The sequence below is a fragment of the Cryptomeria japonica genome, chromosome 5, assembly GCF_030272615.1.
Source record: "Cryptomeria japonica chromosome 5, Sugi_1.0, whole genome shotgun sequence".
NCBI classification, from domain to species: Eukaryota; Viridiplantae; Streptophyta; class Pinopsida; order Cupressales; family Cupressaceae; genus Cryptomeria; species Cryptomeria japonica.
This window is the reverse complement of record NC_081409.1, coordinates 163,563,111-163,585,176: the sequence shown is the minus strand read 5'-3', so window position 1 is coordinate 163,585,176 and position 22,066 is coordinate 163,563,111. Positions and strand designations below refer to the sequence as shown.

Here is a 22,066-nt window from a genome sequence, read left to right as displayed (position 1 = left end):
TTCTGGGAAAGGATGCATTTAATACAATGATTACATATGGTTGACAAATTGGGCATGAGATTTGCTACTTGTAGAATTTATGACCTTGAAAAGTTCATTGATGGATTGAGAAGATCTTACAATAGGTCGAGGCTGCAACATCAATCTGATGAATCTGAAGATTTAATCAAGAGTTGCATAAATGATGTATAAAAGAAGATGCGAAAGGATGGTCAGCTAAGGATTAATTTGGTAGAGTAAAAAAGGTACATGATTAATCCTAAGCATCCAGGAGCCTCCCTCCTTATTTTGGACAAGATTGAAAGAATGTATGCACTCCTCAAACACGTTCATGTCCATATTTATGAAATTATGCTTGAGGAGCCTGGGCCTGAAATAGAGCCAGTGCATGATGAAGGACAAGGAGGTGATTAGTCTGTTGAGTATGAATTTGTGGAAATATTAGGAGGTAGGAACCTCACCTGCAGCATTAGTGGCTTATGAACTACCCCAAAGGAGTGAGCAAATGACAATGCCAATTGATCCTCTTCCTTTGGTGCATTACCCTGTGACTGAAATGACTGGCAAGTGTGTGCCTCAGCAAGGATATGAATTTGATTACATCGTCTCTCGGCACATAGGAGGGCTTGAACTTAGCAGCGTAGAAACTAGAGCATCAGTGTCTAAGACAGTGAAGATGTCTAAATGAAGGTTTGCAAGTATTTCTTGGTAGATGACTAGTTTGTCAAAATTCCTGAGTTCAAAATATTTGCTTGGATGATCAAATGCAATGAGAAGCAAGCTCAGCTTGTGAAGAAAGGTAAGGTCATCTTGCCATCAGAGGAACATAATAATTCAGAAAGCGTTGGATCTCCTCCCATTTTGATTTTGATGTGCAAAATATAATAGGAAGGGAAAAAGATAGTTAAGGCTAGTGGGTGTTTATTATTGCCTATCTAGGACATTGTAGAAGCCATGGTGTTTGAAACCATGATGAGAAGAGAGAGTACTGTCGATATTTTCAAGGACCAAGTGGAGGCTGCTCGGTTTTTCTTTGGGTCATCATTCAACCTTGATTTACAAACCTTGGCTATTTTGGCGTTGGCCCCCTCATATGACAAACCTTAAGTAGACCATCTTCCTCAATAGTTAGCAAGAAAACTCATGGTCAAAAGTGTCGGAGACATTTCAATAATGGATGCGTCAAAATTGGTAGTTTGTAACTTTGTCCTGCCCAATTAAATCAAGTCACTGCCCAAAAGATAGTAGAGATCTGTTAAAAACTAGAAGAAGAAAATTGATGTTAAGGATTTAATTGATACACTTAAAGAGTGGCTTACAACAAAATGAGGAACAAATTCAGTTTCCTTTGGAAAAGGTTTCCTCCATGTATCTATGTTTTAGTTAATCAATCCAATCATAGAAGAGAGAGGATACAGAGAAAAGAGTAAAATTGTAGAAATTTCATTGCAAAAGGCTTAGGAGGAAAAAGATGAAACCATGTTGGAGGTAAGCAATTCCAAATCAAAGCTGATAGAAGTGATCTGAGGGACTTCTTACCAGAGTACAGATAATTTCTAGATCAGTGAGGACTTGTGGAAGTCTTTTGAGAATATCAATAAAGCAATAATCACCCGTGCCAAAGTAGAGTAAGGGATCATGAAAATTTGAGACAAATGGATGTCTCGGATGCATCAGATGGATAAAAAATACCTTATCACAAAATATACTAAGCTAGAAGAACTCCCCAAGATCACAGTAACACAACATATTATATCTTGTTAGTGATATTGTTTCATTTGCCAATCATGTGAGGACTAGTTTAAGAAAAAATTTGAAGATTACAAGAATTTGACAAAAGATGTAGTATTTGAACCTAGGGATGATGAAAAGGTGAATTTCAAGGAATTAAGGATATGGAAAGGTGAGTTTATGGACTTGACATATGAATTTTTAGAATCTATGACTCAGGACAATCAATCCAATTCTACAAAATTTAATAAAGCCCTTGAGGATATTTTTGCACTAGAATCACACCTTAATGCATATATTAAGGGACACTATTGTGACATTTTCACACGTCGTCCCATTGCAAATGGGGACCCACACTTTTTTGCCTAGATTAGGTGTCTTAGTTTTCTTAGTTTCTTTAGTCGTTAACCTTTGCTAGTAAGAGATGTCAGGTTGTGGTCACGTTGCAAAATTGCTTGAGTATGTAGGTTGTCAATAATGTCAATATGTTGCAAGAATTGCCAAGGTTGTTAGGGAGTCAAGGTGGACGAACTAGGAAATTCCCTTCTAGGCTTTGATTTTGGGAAAATAATGATTCTGAAGGAAATAAAATCTTCCTTGTATAATGAAGTCCCTCTCTTGTGCATTTCAATTTTCATCTTTAGGAGAGAGAAAAAAATTCTAAGGCAACGGTCTTGGACAATCAACCTCGAACATCAAACAAGAGCCTGGGCATCAACAAAATTTTCTAAGTATTAAGCCTTTGGATCAACTTAGGTTGGTGAGAAGGGGAAGTGAAATTGCTTAAACGAAAATGTCAACCTTCAATAATAGGGAAAGGATTGCAAATCAACCTAGGTTGGCAGGAAGAATTAATTTTGAAAGGGGTTTCATTTCTTAACAAATTAAGGAATAGTACTTCCAAACTAAGAAGTTGATCAAATCTGGAAGGCGAAGTCACTAAGTTTGAAGGATCAATTGAGATGAAGGCATTTCGACTTAGGCTGATATAGAACCTCATGCGAATCAACTTAGGTTGGTGTGAAGTGATCAAGTATTATAAGGTTGCTTGCGCACCAACTTAGGTTGGTAGGAAATGAAATTTGCTTATTCGATTTCAACTCCCAATGATGAGAAGAAATTTTTACACCAACTTAATTCGATGGGAAATCAATCCTCTTAAAGAAGAAGAAAAAGGCTCACAACAACCTCGCTTGATAAGACATTGATCTTCTTAAGAAGATGAAAAGTGTGAATCAACTTAAGTTCGTGAGAAGGGCAAGCAAAAGAGATAAAGGTTAACTCCTAGCCTTAGAGGATAAAATCCTGCCCCATAGTCTAAAAGATTTAAGGTAGATGCTGCAATTTAAACCCCTACCTTTTCCAAATCAATGAAGAGACACATACATCGAACCTCATTTCATTAGCAATGAAAATGGCAAAGTTCAAAGGAGTGAGATTCACAAGAACCTAAGTTGAAACCAACCTGATTGGAAATCAAACATGAAGCGAAGTAGGTTGGATGAAGCGAATTTGAAGAGCTCAAAATTAAGAAGATGGAAAGATGAAAGCTAGATGTTGGGAGAGATGAAGTTCAAAACATAAACAATTTGCAAGAATACATATATCGAACTTGGTATCAAAGAGGCAAGAAGCTGGAAAGATGAAAGCTGGAAGATGAAAGTTTGCTGAGTGCTACAAGGGAAGCGATTTAATTTGAAGAAAAACAAAATGGTTTATGAACTTGCTAAGTCGGCTGGAAAAAAATGAACACAATGACCCCTGGTGTATTTTCAAAAGGCAATAAAATGTTTTTTTAAAAAACCAAGTCTGCCATCCTAGGAAGTTGAAAGGGTGCGATTTCATCAAGTAACAAAATTTTTTTTAGCAAAGCCGACTTAGTTAAGCCTTGAAAAGGTATGACTATTGAGAGTTAAAGCATATAAAGGTGAGGAAGTGTGTTGTTCATTCATTCAAATTCACAATCAGATTCACATTCGCAACCTGCAGGAGTAGAGGTTAGAATTGAATCAAATTTGCTTCAAGTTTTGATAGGTGAAGTTGAAAGCAAGATCAAAATCGCTTCAAGAAATATTATCGACTTTGCCTAAGGTGAAAAGAGGAACCCGCCAACCTCAATCAATCAAAGTTGTTTTGGATCTACATCAAGAGGAAGACTCAGGAAATACAGCTTGAGAGAAAGATCTTCAAACATCAACTTGTGGGAAAGAAGAATCAAAAGGCTGGTCAAAGACCAAAGCCTAAATTGTCTCACATTCTGAGTGCTGATTAAAGATGCATCTATCTCAGAGATTGAATTGTAAAGCCTCATCAATTGTTCCAGAAGTAATATCTCAGATTTTCTGAGTAATAATCAAATTTTTAGGATCACAAAAATCAGGTTTTGAAACACAGATTGAATGCACTATTATGCTATCTTCAGAATTTAACATAAATGATTCTAAGTTTTGATCTTGTAAATTTGAAAGCATCTTTATTCACTAACAAGAAAAGCAGAACTTAGAAGTATTATTGGAATTAAGCTTTAAAATATTCTTTAAACCTTCTAACTTCTAGCCTCATACATGAACATGTTAGGGGAAGATACCACTACGAATCAAGGCAACTTGGAGAAGGTGAATTGGCATCATTGAGGAAGGCTGAAAGCTTGAAAGTGTAGAGATAAAGAGTATCACAACGTCAACACATTTGAGCTAAGTCAACAAGGAGATCCACACATTGAGGTCTAGCTCAACGTTCCAAGGGAAGCACATGCTTCACATTTCAACATCAAGGTCATCAACATGATAGAAGATACCTCAAAGATGCGTGAAGGAGGATACACGTCACATGGATTCCAAAGCATCAAAGTCTACTTTTCAAGACAACAACATGTTCCAAATCAAGGCAAGGAATTCCAAGATCAAAGAAGGTTAAGGAAGAAAATACTTCATGATTCAAAAGTTGAGATTGTGAATGCATCACAACGAGGAAAATTTCCAAGTTGTAAAGAAGAGTGAACGTGATCAAGGAATGACGATAGGTTCAGAAGAGGCTGATGTGGCATCCTATTCGCATTTAGGCCAATCAAGCTACTTCCACATCAACAAGTCCAAGTTCAATGAACCTGATTCATCTCATGGTGGAGCAAATGACACATGGCACCTCATCAAATACTATTTTATGTACCTAACCTATTCTCTCATTGGTTAGAAATCAAGATGAACATGTGTCCAATTCATTGTAATGATCTTATTGGCTAGAAGGAAGTTTGTTGTAACAAACCCTAATTAGGGTTTCAATCTCGACCACTGATTATGAATCAATCTGAGCCATTGAATTGTATTGAGAGTACTATAAAAGGCTCAAATCACTCATTTGTAAAGGGTTAATAATAGAAGACAACAAGAGTAGAGTAATAGATAATAGTTCATAGATAGCAATCAATAGTTAGCAATTAGAATGAAAGTTAGATTAGGAGAAGGCAAAGATTGTTGTCAAAATCTTGTTGTAAAGAGCATATGATTTCATTGAAGCTATGGTGAATTATCGTGTCATTTCAACAAGTTGCATGGTCTCTACTTCTCAATTCATTTGCTTTCATGTTGATTAGATGAATGATAGGAATTGTGAATGATTAATGGTGAAATTCATTTATCCATACCACTAACAATTCGCTGATTGTAAGTTAGCCTTGTGTGGTCAACTGGAATCTTTAAATGAGGTTAACTTCAATTGCTATTCGTACCTTGATATGCATCACCTTGATGGTATCCTTGTTGTTGATAGTGATTTGAACATCACTTGCTTTCCTTAGAAGATCGCATTAAGCTTTGTCGAGTTGTTGCTTTGCATGTCACAGCAAGGCTTAGTTGAGTTTCACCAAAGGTTGTTCATTGTTCTCAAATTCTTGAGAGTAGTATAGACTTCTTAAATTCTATCTCTTTTGCCAATTTATTTTCCAATCAAATAGTTAGAATCTAAGTTCCAGCAACATCTAAACGTTCAACATTCAAGTATTCAATGTAAGTTCCCTTGGATTACTAGCAATCACATCAACCAATTGAGCTATCCACATGTCAAGACTTGACTATGGAAACCTTGGAGTCATCTTGGTTGATCATATAATTTAGCATCCAAGAAGATTTTGATCAAGAGAGGATATAATACTTATGGTATTTTATTCTGTGTTTGAAGTCCATAAAAAACACATCAACAGACACCACCTTGGAAAATGTGCACATGATGACCAGTATGGATCTCCCAACTATTAAAGAATAAGATTATTGAATAAAGTGTATGGGGATGAATTGGCACCAATTCTTTAATTCATTTATTCTTTGAAGAATAGAAGTCCTTCAATGTCTTGTCAGTTCATATTGCATTCATATTGAGTAAGTGGAACCAATTGAGTTTATAGCAACGGAGTGAGGGCATTCCAAAAGAATCTGGGTACATTTTTGGGTTTGCCAAAAAAGGGTGTCACATCAGAACAAGAGGTACTTTGATCAAGGCTGATGAGTCATGCATCCAAGCTATAAAACTGTAGGGGCTTTTGTGAATGAATTATCCAACAATAGACAGTCGAGAGTTGTAATAGAGGAGTCTTGCATATTTTTTGAATATAGATATTTGAAAGTAAGGTTGCAAAAGTTAGCATAGAAGGAAATTAATGAAAAAGTATTGGATTGATTTTGTGCCAGTAGGGTTTAACATTTATTTGCAGTTTATCCTGTACTGTCCTGCAAGATCTTAGGGAACACCCACATGAGTTTAGTAGAACTCAGAGTCTAGAAGAGTTGCACCTTCTTTTGTCAATTGGCTAGGCTACTTGCAATTTGATTTGAGCTTCACCTAATTGCTTAACTCAACTTTGTTCTTGAGAGCTAGTCTGCAGTGTGTACCATCTGCAGGGTGTGATTTGGAGCAATAACACTACCAATGGCCTTATTGTACCAATCTCATAGGCTAGTCTACCTACAAGTTTGAGCAATTGCCATGATGATTACCCAGTGTCAGAACACCGCAGGCAGGCTCACCATGATAATTCATTGTTTAGAAGTGTAATTTGTAAAATGGAGTTAAACTGTTGATCTTAACAATTTCATGGAGGGGTCTTCCTAAATTATTTAAGCAGGTTCTGCTTTGTCAATTTAGTAACTTTCTACAAAAATATGATTCCACAAGACATAATTTTCATCTTGGTTACAGGTCTTTAGGGGTGACCATCAAAATTATCCCTGGTCTTTTGGAGGGAAATTATCAGAAAATTTAGATTACACTCAAGCTGCCATGTGATGATAAATATCTCAAAAGTGGATGCTAGAAATCTCTCTTTAGTATTATCAATTCATTTAATAGTTTGTAGATGATCTTTCAACTTGATGTAAGATAAATTGACCCAGTTTGAGGCATTGATCATAGAAGTTGGATCTTACCAGCTGAAAAGAGCTGTTTCCCTTCTGTTTCCCTTCCAATATGCTAAATTTTGATTTCGGGCGGTCTCCAGTTTAATATTGTTTCTTCTAGCAAACAAGGAAATGCCTAGGTAGGAGCTGGGGATAGAGTACAATCAAACTCCAGGATTTTACAATTTTGAGTTTGGGCTCCTCTGGCCACATTGGGGAAGAAGATCTGTTGCTTGTCTATTTTGATTACCTGTAATTTCATATCTGCAAAGAGTTTTTTCTTGAAATGTTTGGGCATTGCAATTTTATGCTTCCTGAAAAGCAATGTATCATCCACAAGATTTTTAATTGACTTCCAAGGTAATTTGGTCTATATATAGATCTGCCAAGTTCTTCAATCATAATTTTAAAATTAAAAATCTAGAGGGATATGAGATCACATTGCCTCACCCTTTGTTCTTGAAAGAAACTTGGAATGCAGGAGGAAGTTGATTTTTTATTTTCTTAATCCACAGTGATTTTATATATATATGCAGATCTCTTTTTGATAACTTGGTGACGATCCTCTTCTGTGACCTTTGCTTACCTTCTTTGCACTCTTTCTGTCTAAGAAATTAGAATCCTCTCATAACATCTCTTTCGTCCTTCTCCATTATTAGTATCTTGTTAATTATTCTCCTATGGCAGCTCTGGCAAGTGACTTAGCATTCTCCTTTGATGGCTGACCAATTTATTCAGTTAATGTCAGATTTCCACTTCTGAATTTATTGACAAGTTATCGTCATCCACTTGACTACTGTTTTAACAACCTTGGAAATAATTTTCCAGCACCATGTCCTTGCAACAGAAATAATCATGCGATTCTCACAAAATTTGTAAAGAAAAGTTGCAGGGAAGGGCAAAGAAATTTTGTTGATTCCTTAACGAAAGGTTTCTCAAACTTTGAACCACAAGGGCTCATTTGTTTGTAGGATCAAACTCCATATTGAACAGTTTTTAAAATTTCACCCATAATAAGAACTGTCATCCTCTCAGATTTCTCTCTGTCTCAAATAAATGATCCTTTCCCATACCAGGGGTGAGTGATTTCTTCCCAAAGGTTCCATGTTTTTGTTACCTTTTACCTTTTGGGAATTTTTTTTTGTGCTTCTCTTAAGAAGGCCTTCGATCCCAAATCTGTGTCCAATATTTTTCTTACCAAAGATGTGCCTGAAATCACCTCTGCCTACTGCACCCTACTTTTGCTTCGTATGACAGAAATAGATTTACCGAGTTGACTGAGAACAAGAGCAGACTTTAGTTCTCCCCTGAAATCCACTGTTATTATTCTTTTTGGGATCCATTCTTTTAGATCAAGTTGCTGGTATGGGTACAAGAACCCGGTACGTGGGTATGGGCAATTTTCTTTTTTGACCTGGGTATGTGTGTTTGTGTACATCTGTATATACACACATATATATGCAAAAAATTTAAAGAAATATACAGAATTGTAAAATTAAATACATTTGATAGTATGATACTTCAACATTGATCAATGCAAATGCCAAATGCTAACATGGTAGTGATAAAGATAAATATTAAATGCCAATTGATACTTAAATATTTAATATTTATCTTTATCAATTGACATTTAATAGTGATAATTTTAGTTGTCTAGGTTTTTGATTCTAGTCTCCACTCCCAAACCCTCTAATTGTAATCAAATTTCTTATATGACAAGAGATCCCACTAACTAGTGGGGGTTTGGGAGTGGGGACCTGTTGACGTGTATTTTGTACACAATCATACACAGAATAAAATACCCAAAGGCATCTTATCCTCTCTTGAATAAAGTCGCTAACTGCTGAAGATATCGCAAGAAGGATCAGTTAGGATGACTCCAATGTTCTTGTAAGTAGGGTCTCTACGTGTGGATAAGCACCAGTGGTCGTTGTGATTTGCTGTGTCCTCAAGGGGCCTTACGTTGCCGAAGATTTTACTAAACTAAACAAGCTTTCCAAAAAAAAATAACAAAAGGATAGGGTTGCAAGAGGTCTAATCTAGTCTACCCCTAAGAATGACTTGATGTGGACAAGACTTGGTGAGATTCTACCAACTTCAATTTTGCCATAAATTAACAACTCAATTGAAATTGATGCGATCTTCTAAGGTAACAAATGATTTTTCAATACATCGAAGATCAAAGACACTACCACGAAGGTACATATCCAAGATGCAATAATGATTGAAGATTTAAGTGATTCAAATATCTCCAGTCGACCACGCAAGGCGTTCCTACAATCAGCAAGAAGCTAGTGGTTTGGAAAGCGAATCCTACCAAAGATCAAGTCCAACACTTTGTCCTTCGAATTAACACACTACTTTGATTGAGAATGTTTCAAGAAAAATGAACAACCATGAAGATAACCAAGAGAATTGCAACAAAACACCATAACTTCAATATTTCATTGATTCCAAAGTCATCATGTACAACAATTGTTTGAATTCTTTCCTCAAAACTCAATCTTGCTACAAAAGTAAATTGCTTCTAATCTCTCTAATACATCAATAATCTAATCTTCTTCTCACATCTTACTTTTTAAAAATGAAATGAAATGAGGGTATAAATAGCATCCTCAATTACAATGAATGGTCCAGATCGAAAAGCAGATCAATGGTCAAGATCATGACACCTAAACCCTAATTAGGGTTTTATTACAAAAGTTCCCCTTTTATTGCACAACATTAAATGCATAGCCAATTATTAAATTTGGCACGAAAATCTAGGAGACATAGACCAATGACAATTAAGGTGCCATGTCATCTATAACAACCTCTCATCTAGAATCTTATTCCCTTTCCAATGCTCCTTTTTAGCATATGCAATGAATCTTGATACGATTCCCTCGATCTCAGCAATTGGAATCTCGGGAAGATTCTTCATTCTTTCTTCCAAGTGGATGACCTGATCAAATGCATCTAGAAGAGCTGCGTCCCATGTAAGTTCAAGTTCCTTAGTCTTTTCAATCAGGAGCATGGTAGCAAACATCTGGTCCTGTTGCTCATCTGTGATATTGGCGTTCTTGCAAAAGATGACCTTAATCCTATCCTCCAATTCCTGCAAATCCACATCTGTCTCAACTTCGATCCTCCTGCCAAGAATGGTACGTAGTACCTCAAATACTCTGTCCTGGATCGGGTTGATCACCTCCTCAACACGATTGCATCTAGTACTGATGTCCTCAAAGAGAACTTCCTTCATCTGGAGTAAGGTTGACCACTGAAGTAAACTGTGAGGTCCTCCATCCATAATCTTTTCCTGCGCTAAGACCTTCCTCGATGTTTGTCTAATTACTTTCAAGACAGGAATGATAACATCCTTGGTATGAGCAAAAGCGGCCACTGTTATCATCAAGTTATGGATAATCTTAAGAACCTGAATAGCTCTATGAATAGTCTTCATCATCCTTGTTGTAAATTCTACGGCAACTGTGTGAGATTTGTCCATCCAAGTACTCATACGCTGGACCATACTCCTGAATCTCTCTGCCTCACCAATTGATTGAAGGGGAAGTGCCTGTATGGGTGATCTTGCTGGATCCTGACGTCCTAAAGGCTGATTGAGATGGCTGAAATATGTTCTCCATGCACCGACCTCTCTCTCAAGCTTCCTATTCTTCTCCATTTCTTCCCTAAGCTTGTCCTTCAATGCCTCAAAGGAATCTGTGGCATCATCTAATGTCTGCTCGGCCGTGGATGGACCTAGCTCAAATGTCTCTATATCATATTCCTTTGCTAGGATCTCACCTTCGTACTTGTCTACTGCCGGTGTAGCTATCTGTAATTTTCTGGATCCAGTCTCATCTCTAATCATCTTGGACATCTTGGTAGCCTTTCTCTTCTCTGTCACTTCCTGGGAATGTCCAACAAGGCTCTCTAAATCAATTACATTGTCCTCGTCCTCTATTACGATCACCTTGGTTAATCTTTCCTTCAACCAATCTGGGATGGCTGATCTTGTCTCTTTGACCTGTATTTCCTTATGCAATATTTCTTCTTCTCTGTGAGGAGATGTTACCTCGTCATTGTTCTTGTCTTCATGTAATTCATAATCTTGGAGAGATCCACTTGGCGACCCTTGAGGTACCTGTCCTTCTTTATCATTCTGAACCATCGACTCCATAGACTCTTCCACTTCAAGTGTCCTTTTCTCTTGTCGAGAAGATGTACCGGATGAACGATCTCGGCTGGCCTCTTGTTTCTTCTTGGAAGATTCTCTCTTTCCAGGTCTCTCTTTCCTCTTCGAGCCTCTTGGATGGAGATCGCCTTCACTTGCACTTCGAAGGTTGCCTTCATTTGCATTTCTGGGATTAGGATTACCTTCGCTTATACTAGCTCCACCCTCGGCTGGTTTCTCTTCCAAAGTGAAAGTCATAGCTATGCCTTGCTCTCTCAACTTCTGATGCTGCACATCAACCCATCTGCGAGTACAAGACAAGACTGGAGCCATCAAAGCATCCAGATCCGCGACCTCGGGCTCATTCCAATCTAACCTTATTGATTTGCTTTCTCGATCATAGGATGACTGGAGATGTCTGCCACTGTCCTGAGCTTGGTCGGCCACTCTGTAAATCTTGCATTTCCTGATGAAATCCAAAGGCAATCTAGAATGCATCTTTCTTTTCACTTCAAGATCGTCTAAGAGATTCATCATAAAATCTTCAATCTGAAACTCATGCTTAAACTTCCTACCGACTGTCTCCTCTATATATCCATGTGGATCAAAGCTTTCCCTCAAAGCAAAGAATGAAAAAGAATACAAAGCTAACTCCTTCTCTGCGTCCTCCATGGCTAAAGCATTAGGACATACCTCAACTGAATTGCCCAATATGATAGGTACCGGAACTCCATTTCCATGTCTGTGTCTGAATGGCTTCGCATAAGCTGCCAATTGTCTTGTTACCTCAAGTAACACTATTTTGTCTGTTGGATATCTCGGCAACATGTATGGAGGTGAAGGACATCCATGAACTCTGATATAAGTAAACTTCGGAAATTGAATAAACCAAGCACCGTACCTCTTTACTAGTTCCTGTGCATCCTGAGATAATCTGTTGTGAATCCCGCCTTGCAACGTCCTTGTGATGTTCATAGTGAAGGTATCATTAACTAACTTGTAGTTGCTTCCTGGCGGATGATGCAAGTGAACATAGGAATCACAAACTCTGACCTCGCCGGGTCCTCTTCCAATCACTCCTCTATGAGGTAGTCCTGCGTACTCGAAGCTCCTGATCAAGGCATAGATGACGTATGAACTCATGTGGAAGGACTTGGTAGCTTTGAGTCTCCTCAACTGTACGTCCAAGCAATGGCTAATCATTCTAGCCCAATGAATTGTTCCTTTACCCTGAACTATCACCTGGATGAAGTAGAACATCCATTTTTCAAAGTAAAAAGCTTGAGGTGCACCTGTGACTCGGTTGAGCATTGTAATCAAATCTCTGTACTCCTCCTGGAAATCAATCCTGTGAGGTGTGTTCGGTACCTTGCTCAGGCGAGGACGACTCTTGAGTAACCAGTTCTTGTTAATGATGCTTAGGCAAGCATCTGGATCATCTTCGTACATGGACCTGGCTCCTTCTATGCTCTTGTAGATCATATCTCTGTGCTCTGGAAGATGGAAAGCCTCACTTATAGCTTCCTCTGAAAGATAAGCTAAAGTGTTTCCTTCCTTGGACACGATCGTTCTGGATTGAGGATCATAATGACGAGTACACTCGATCATCAACTCATGACACTGTACTGCTGGAGGGAAGCCAGCCGCCTTAATGATGCCACTTTCAATTATCCTCCGGGCGACAGGTGATGGCTTGCCAATGTAAGGGACCTCTCGAAATTTCTTTGTACTGAAGTTGCCCAAGTTGGTATCTCCAATGTTGCTCCGTTTAGACACGATCTTGGTCTCCACTTCTTCGGTCTTTTGATCTTCCTTCATGAGAGCAGGACGACTGGTGGATGCTCCCGCCTTCGGGGTCGCCATACCTACACAACATTTCATGATAAATAACTAGATATTGCAATGCATAACATAGATTAAATTAATTTTAGGAAACCTCATGATAAGTCCTTGAGTTATCATTTCCTAAAAACGATTGAGCTATTGAAATTCAAAATTTCAAAATTCAAAACTTGAAGTAATGATGATCAAAATTCAAAATTTAAAACAAGGGACCACATCGCCATACCTCAATTGAGAGCTTAACTCTAAAATGCAAAACAAGAAAATTCGCCTAGGCAACAATCGAAATTTGGTGACTTCAACGTGATCTCTCTCAAGCTATCAACTTCGCCACCCTTGGGATGCCTTTGATGTGATCTTTTAATGTCCTTGGCAAGTTCGCTCCATTTGAAACTAAGGTTCGCACTCCCTTTCAATGATGCTTCGAACTACTTCCTTGGAATGGAAATTCGCTCCACTTGAATACCAATCGCACTTCTCCAAATCGCATATGAAAGATGATAAAATGATAATGTGAAAATGAAAATTTTCACCCTCCTTTTATAAGCGCTCACCTCTCATTTACCTCTAGGCCAACTTTTATAATATAGCAATTAAAAACAAATTTTAAATAAAAAACAAGGCCGACTTTTGTAAAATATATCCAAGCGCTCCAATTTTATAATAATAAATTAATTAATTGTCTTTATAATTAATTTTTTCGATTTTTAAATAGGCAAAATTAATTAATTAAATATCCAAGCGCCATTTTTTATTATATAAAATAATAATTAATTAATTAAATGCCATCGTTTTTTAATTAATAAACTCGATTTTTAAAAGGCAAAAAATTAATTAATTAATGTTTTAGCGCAATTTTTAAATGCTACTTAATTGAATTTTCAAACTTATCGATTTTTAGCATTTAATAAAAATTCAAAAAAAATGTTTAGCGCCAAAATTGGAGGAGGGAAAGATGCAAACCATTATCGCCCTGGTCCCTGACTGAGGGACAGGAGCGAATTACCATTTTGATCTTGATTCTGGTGCCTTCGACGTTTGAAACCATCATCTCCATGTTGAAAGTGGCATGTTTACAAGGAACTTCGAACTTGAGTGACTTGATTTTGTAAATGAATGCCTCCTGGGGTGATATCGCCCTGGTCCCTTGGTGAGGGACAGGAGCGATCTTGGTGTTTTCTCCTTGATCTTGCCAACTTGCAATCACTTTCACTATGAAGAATGAGGTCCTTTGATCTCTTTTGGCCACTTGAAACTTGATAAACCTTCAAAACTTAGGCCTTCATGAAGATTTCGCTCTGGTCCCTGGGAGGGGGACGGGAGCTACACTGATTTTCGCCCTGGTCCTTGACTGAAGGACAGGAGCGAACTTGGGCTTTTAGTGCAAAAATCTTCATCATATTAACTTGCAATTGTCTTTAAAGTGCAAAACGATGTCTTTTACTCCCTTTCAAACTTTTAAAATGTGAATGGAAACTTAAATTTGGCCTCATTTGAAAATTTCGCTCTGGTCCCTGCCTGAGGGACAGGAGCGAATTTAGGCATTTTAGTGCAAATCCTTTATCTTTGGCAATCTTCATAACTTCGTCCTTCGTCAAGACGCTTCAAAATGTCCTTGTCTCCTTGTATCCTGTCTTGGAGTGGTTTGAACTTGGATGGAAGGCAAGATAACCACTATATCGCCCTGGTCCCTGGCTGAGGGACAGGAGCGAATTTATACTTGTAGGCTCCATCACACTTTGCTAACTTCAAAAATTATCTTCAATAGACTCGTTGTGCATCCCTTCATTCATCCATGGCTTGGAATTCATTCAAACTTGGCGAGAAATTGACCTAAGGCAAAAATCGCTCTGGTCCCTGACTGAGGGACAGGAGCGCCTAGGTCAATTTGGAGTTCATTAGGTGTCTTGCAATCTTCAATATGTATTCAACGGGTTCATTTCACCTTCCTTTCTTGCCTCAAACCCAAAACTTGCTTGCTTTTTGCCCGAAACATGCCTCATGAGGAATTTCGCTCTGGTCCCTGGGAGAGGGACGGGAGCTATCATTGAGTTCGCCCTGGTCCCTGACTGAGGGACAGGAGCGATTTTGGCATTTTGGTCCATTTCCCTTCACGAAGGCACTTCAAATTATATTCAATTGATAAAACATATCTCCTTGATCTCTTCAAATCGTCAAGTTGTCTAAATCCTGCAAGGACAAGGTGATGTTTGATTTTGAGCTCCGGTCCTCCACTGAGGGACAGGAGCGATTTTCACTCCTGGGGCATTTCCGTGCTCATGAAATTCTTCAAATTATATTCAATGGAAAGATCATGCCTCCCTTTACTACTTCCACTCGAAAAATCATCTTGATCCTGCAGGGACAGTAAGATTTTTGAAAACGAGCTCCGGTCCTTCACTGAGGGACAGGAGCGATTTTGCTCCTACAGGCCAAAATATCATGATTTCGGGATTTTGATCACTTCACAAGGTAAAAACAAGTCATTTCCAATGCCCAGGATCAAATATCAAAATTTTCAAAATTTGGTCAAAATCGCTCAATTGGACAAAATTCGCAATTTCATCATTCATACTTAGACAAATTCATTCAAAATTCCAATTAAAAAAAAGACCAACTCACTTAGCCTCTGGCGAATTCACTTTATTCAAAATTGCATCCTGCGAAAGGAAGCTCAAAAAAAAGCTCTCAAGACTGACTGGACTTTGGCCTGAAAACGACAAAACAGAAACCCTAAGGCTTGACCCTAAATCCAGACAACTAACAAACTACCAAAACCCTAAAAAGCAGAGCGAAAGGCGAGCAACAACGAGCAAAAAGAGGGGGTCCCCATTTAAATGGGGCGATGTGTGAAATGGTCACAACAGGACCCTTATGGGTTTGAGGGGCAGCAATAATAAGCTGCACAAGGTGTTAGATGTGAGAAAAACCCAATGATAGAGAGAAAATGAGAAAAGAGAGACTGAAGAGAGCAAATTGATCTTTGTATTGGGCAAAATGATGCTTTTGGGCATTTTAGGGTTTTTTATGTAAGTAAAGGTCAAAAATGTCTCGTTTTGTTACTTTTTGGCACTCTGTGCCTTTGAGTATGCCCTGTACGATACCTTGGGCATACCCAGATGCCTGTTTGCAATGTTTTAGTTTATTTTTCATCTTTTTTTATTTACTTTTCTGTATCCTACCCTTTTTATTGACAAGGATAGCCCTATTATGTTTATATATATTTTATTTTCTTTTGTCATGATTGAGCAATGCAGATTCATTGCATAGCAGTTTCAGATTTTCTTTGGCCTGAAATTAGTTGTCTTACGCTGTTCAGTGTTAAGTTTTATTTTTACCAGTCTGTAAAAAAGAGTTTTTGAAATGCAATCTCCAAGTTGCCTTCAGATCCTAATTCTTGATTCTTCGAGTTGATGGAAAACACATTAGGTCGTGCAATAATATATTTAATTTTCTGTTTTTAATTCTGAACTTTAGTGAGTTTGCTTGGATACACCTCAGAATGACTTTTTTGAAGATGTTATATTTCTATTCATTTTGTAATATTTTATAGTTTAGTTTTAGACTTCTCCAGCATAAAATTGTTTAGGATTAGTTTTTCAATGCCAAGAAATCACTTTTTAACTGGAATAAATAGTGTTGCTTCTTGTACCATGTGTTTTATTCTATCCATTGTCTGTTTTGGTGCTAGATGAAATGTAATCTAAATTAAGACTGATATCTTGATTGTAACTTTATATTGTTGCTTAGGTACAATGGAATTGCAGCAAGATAGAAGATTGATTTCCTTGTTTTCAGTACCTGGAGTTGGCTCTGCTGGAGAAATGTTTCAGTCATGCATGCATGGAAAGAATTTTTCTGGACAGACTTATCAGGGAAGGATTTTTCCAGGAAATGCCCCAAGCAGAGATACGAGACCTCTGGGAAGGACTTCTCAAGGAAACAACAACTTTGTAAGAAATGCCCTTGAAGATTATGAGCAGTGGGAGCAGAAAAGATTTAGTGTAGAGAAGAATATTGTCCATTTCACACTGAAAAACAAAAATATCTTTATTTCTGTGACAGATGATAAGGGCAATAAAAAGCTTGGGGCCTCTGCAGGTTGTTTGAAGGAAATTCAAGGTGGCTCTCGCCGCAGGACCAAGTATGCTGTTGAAGCAACTGCAGAGCATGTTGGGCGATCTGCCAAAGTTCTAGGGATGAAGTCAGTTGTAGTGAGAGTGAAAGGATCTAGCTATTTTGGGAAAAAGAAAGCAGCAGTCTTGAGTTTTCGAAAAGGATTAGGTCCAAGATCTAATATTATGTACATCGAGGATGTAACCCAGCTTCCACATAATGGGTGTCGACTCCCAAAGCGTCGTCGTGCTTAAATTATTCATTCTGCATTTCAATGGTGGTTGTGGGAATCTTAATGGCTGTTTATTAGAAAACTAATTTTCATCTTTTGGTTAACCTAGAAAGAAGATCAGTGATGCAATTGAGACATTTCCAAGTTATTTTATGCTTTTGTTTCCTTAAAGCTTTCATATTTATGAATTAGGGTTCTTTTCCTGTGTACATCTATTGGTTTCTCTAACTTGCAATAGGAACTGCATATACTTTTTTCATTTCCCCCATATAATCCTGCTGTTTGTATGACTGCAAATTCCATTCAGAAAGCACAATGCTTTAATCTTTCTCTTGTTGTATTTGTCATGACCCAATCCAAGCATTAAATAAAACAACAGATCAAACTATGAAATTGTCTTAAGCAAATAAGATTTCACAATTTCATGACTGCAGGACATTCTACAATTGTTTGTAATCAGCAATCAGGCTTTTGCAGAGCGAAGGTGATAAGGTTTGCTGGGTGATAAACAACATTTGATCGCTCCTTTTCTTTCTTAACAACAGTGATTTCCTCTAGGATGGGATGGAGGATTAGTTCAGATAAACAACAAAGGATTAGAGGAGCGGGTTAAGCATGAAGAGACACAGGGTATGCATGAAGGGACACTCCTCACTCAAACGATCACAACCTTAAAGGATGGTCACAGACCTCCACCCCTGATGGAGGGGGTAGAAGAAGAATATGCCCATCATTCAAGTCAGATCAAGTTTAGAACATTAACAACACGACTCAACATACAAGAGTATCAATAGTTCTGCTGTTTGGTATGGAAGTAATTATAGTTGAAAATATGATGAATATATTCAAATTACTCAAGTTGGAACTATATAGGCTATCTAGAACATAATATTTATATAATTTCTTATATACTAAATGAAGGCAATAATGCATAATTTCTATATGTTTATTTAATACTATCAACCATGAGGGGATACAAGGAGGGGAAACAGCGATGAGGTCCTCTCCTTAGTACGCTGCCTCATGGTGGTGATCAAATGGTCCCATGAGACCAAGGGGGCACAAGGAGTGTTGCCCTTGGGCTTAGGAGGGAAGAATTCTTGGGACACCCTATTGTAATCATCCTGATTTCGCTATCATGATTGGCCATGAGATTAAGGAATTCAGATCATAGGGGAAGATAAAGGAAGGATGGTGAGGGGAACAGCTATAGTAATCTTCACTAGGTACGCCACCTCATGGTGGTGACCAAATGGTCCCATGAGGCCAAGAGAGATTGAATATCCGCTCTTGGACCTAGGGTAGAGGAACATTCAGGCACCCTAACATACCCTTTATCTTAGCCTCCTTATGGTTGAGATCCATCATTAAGTTATGTCTATCTTATAATTAAGTTAATGTTCCTAAACCCTAGTAACAAGATCTATGTTTTGCTTACTATTTCTAACAAAGATTTGTTTAATTATGTTTTCAATGATTCTCTAACATATTTGCAGGACCTCAATTTGGATGATCTAAGTTTGTATGTAACCCTATTCCATCTCCTACTTGGAAAATTTGATTTTAGGGCAAAATTAGGGCATATAATAAAAAGGGACATTACAGTATTATACCATGCCCAGAGTTATTATTTATGCTTAATTTGAATTATGCAGTCAAGTATGGTTTGCACGTATTCTGTTTTGGAATGCTTGGTGACTGATATTCAAGGAGTCTGTTAGGTGGTTGTTTATTTGTGATTGAGGTTAAAAAGAGTATTGAATGGGATCCTATGCAACAAACATAGATCATTGTCATCAACAACATTCAAACAATATCATGGACTCCCCAAAAGAATCCATGAAGAATGAAATAAAAGAGGCAAGAGATTGTAAAACCCTGCACAACCCACAAGCAAACAGAGTATCGTGGTGGCCCTGCAGAAAAAATTGTAACATAATAAGCTATTAAGCTATAACAATGGTAAAGAAGGCCAAACCAAGAGCCCCCTGAAAACAACTATCCAACTAAATAAACATAATTATGGTTAATTCTGGCTACCAGCTGCAAAATGAACAATGCACTTAAAAAAGGGAAAGAACCAGGTTTTAGACCACATCCAAGGTTGACTGCTAGAATCATACATGACCTTGCTGATTACATTCTGAGCCTCTTGCATGAAAAACCCAGTAAAACTAGTTGGTGCCGAAGACTAAACACCCACACATTTGATTACCATTCTGAGTATGCCATTCCAACCTCTTCCCATTTTTTCTTTACAATTTATTGGTTTTCAGTATAATCAGACACCTTATCACCCTGTCTTTTCTTGATACTCATCCTTGATCAAATTCCAAAAATGGTCGCTAGCTAAATGCTCTTAATAAGTGCAAGTATCTTCCCAGCTAAGAACCTTCTTACAATGTCCAATTCTCTACCTTAAGCCTTTACAAAGAGCTTCTCTGCTGTCCACCGCATGGTTTCATAAAACTGAAACCCTGCATGGCTCCATGACTGTAAAAGTACAGTTCTGATCCAAATTGTTAAGACATTTAAACCTCAAAATTTGGGCCCATAACCTATAGCATTTTAAAAAATATTCACCATCCTAGCTTAGCTCCAGGGGCAAAGTTCATCAGACTATTCTTCTTTGGGCCCACACCTACTACTTTCTTTGAAATACATACCTTGGTCCACTCAAGCAGGGGAAACTCACTTTTTTATTCAATGCCTATCCAGAGAAACCTCTTTTGGATGGAGTCAACGGTCCTATGCATCTTCTTAGGTTCTTTGAAGGCTCATATTAGATAGACATGAATAGATTAAAGCATGCTTTTAAGGAATTGGATTTTACCAGCTTGGCCGAGGAGGCAGCCCTTCCAGCCTGATAATTTTCTATGAAACCTATCAATTAAAGGGTCCCACAAACTAGATGACATCTAACTAAGAAAGAGAGGGATGCCAAGATACATCTAAGAAAGAGAAGGATACTAAGATACAATGATGGAAGAGAACCAACTTCAGGTCCCAGGATTTCTGCAATCCTCATTTACCTTTGAGCAGGGGTATTTAAGAAGAAAATCATTGCATTTGCTGTGTGGATTTTAGAAGAAAATCTTGCTTGTATCCACATTAATCTTTTGAAAACACTTTTTCAGAAGGATCCAAAACTCTCGTGAAGGACTTAGCTTTCTTGATAGTGGGCACTTGCAATAAATGCTATTATCAACAAACTATTGTAATGAAATAATGCTCGTCTAAGATATGATACCCATCGGGTTCTTTTAGGCCCTGATTTAAAATGTAGACAACTTTTTTCCAAGTATAGAATTGGATAGATTTAATATATCATAGTTTATTTGATTTGGCAGCAGATTTATTAATGTTCTTAAGTTTTAAGCTAGTTAACGATCATAAATAAGCTTTTTGGTGCATTTATATTTGAATTATAGATATACTTCATAATCTTTAAGCTTAGATAATAACATAAATAAATCTACTGGCAAATAAAATAAGCTCGGATAAATTAAATCTATTCAATTACATACCTAAGAAAAGCTGTATTACATTTTGGTATTAGATCTTAAAAGAGCCCAATGGGTATCATATCTCTTAAAAGCATTATTTCATTACAATCAATTCACTCTAAGAATAACATCATTAACAAACAAAATAAATTCTTGGATCCAAAACATTGAATCTTTGGAAGATAAATTGACTTGAAGATTTTCCAACTCATATGCACATTTTATATGGGTAGAAACATAATTAATTGAGATCGACACTGTAGTTAGAAGTAAATTATGATGATATGATAGTCTTATTATTATTTTTCGAATTACATATCAATTACAAATATCTTTGCTCATTCAAGCATCAACATGAGACCAATACAAGCTTCTAATGAGCACACACTAGAAATAACCTATGGAAAGGCCAAGAGACTATTTAGAAATCCCCTTTTACTTGGAAATCTCCTCCATTAAAAGCCAATTATGGAAGATCAAGAGTCACAACTTAGAATTCCAACTTCACTTTAATTCAACATTAATTACCATTAATAGCTTCTAAAAATGCCATAGAAATTGCTATGAAAGAGATAAGTACACATCAACGTAATAGAACATCAGATTTACGTGGAAACCTAGAAGGAAAAAACCATGCTGAAAATGGTTGCTTGGATCTATTGCTCAAATTCAACCTCACAAAGCAAATGAAGAACTTAGAATATTTTGTAGGCACCTACCTAAAAGAATTACCACTTATAATGGAGACACAGGTCCCCAATCAAATTTGGAGGCACCAACCTATAGGAGGTTCCAATTCTCTAATCCAAGAATTGAGCACCAACTCGGAAGATGAATCACTGACCTCAATTACAACAAAATATATGAATGATATGTCATGCAGACCTTCAAGGCTAAACCTTCAACATTTCCTTGATTTGATCAGTGTCAGAGCACTCTTATAACGTGCATAAGATGTGCATTTCAAGCTGCATGTACTTAAACACAAATTGAGTAGACAATTTGCACGACTTTTGCCACAAAAATTAGTTCTACTCACTTCTACTACCTTCTTGGAATGAATCCAATCACTACTATCTATGCTTTACTACATTAA

At 37.4% G+C, this 22,066-nt stretch overlaps 1 protein-coding gene across 1 annotated transcript in view; it reads left to right on the top strand.

The window, feature by feature from the left end:
- LOC131072717 (small ribosomal subunit protein uS11m) overlaps positions 1-17,617 on the top strand; it is a 28,912-nt gene extending 11,295 nt beyond the window's left edge. The window contains exon 2 of the mRNA XM_058008961.2: positions 16,867-17,617. Within this exon, the coding sequence (XP_057864944.2) occupies positions 16,867-17,486 (620 nt within the window). The 3' untranslated portion in view covers positions 17,487-17,617. The remainder of the gene's footprint in view (positions 1-16,866) is intronic.
- Positions 17,618-22,066: the final 4,449 nt, after the last annotated feature.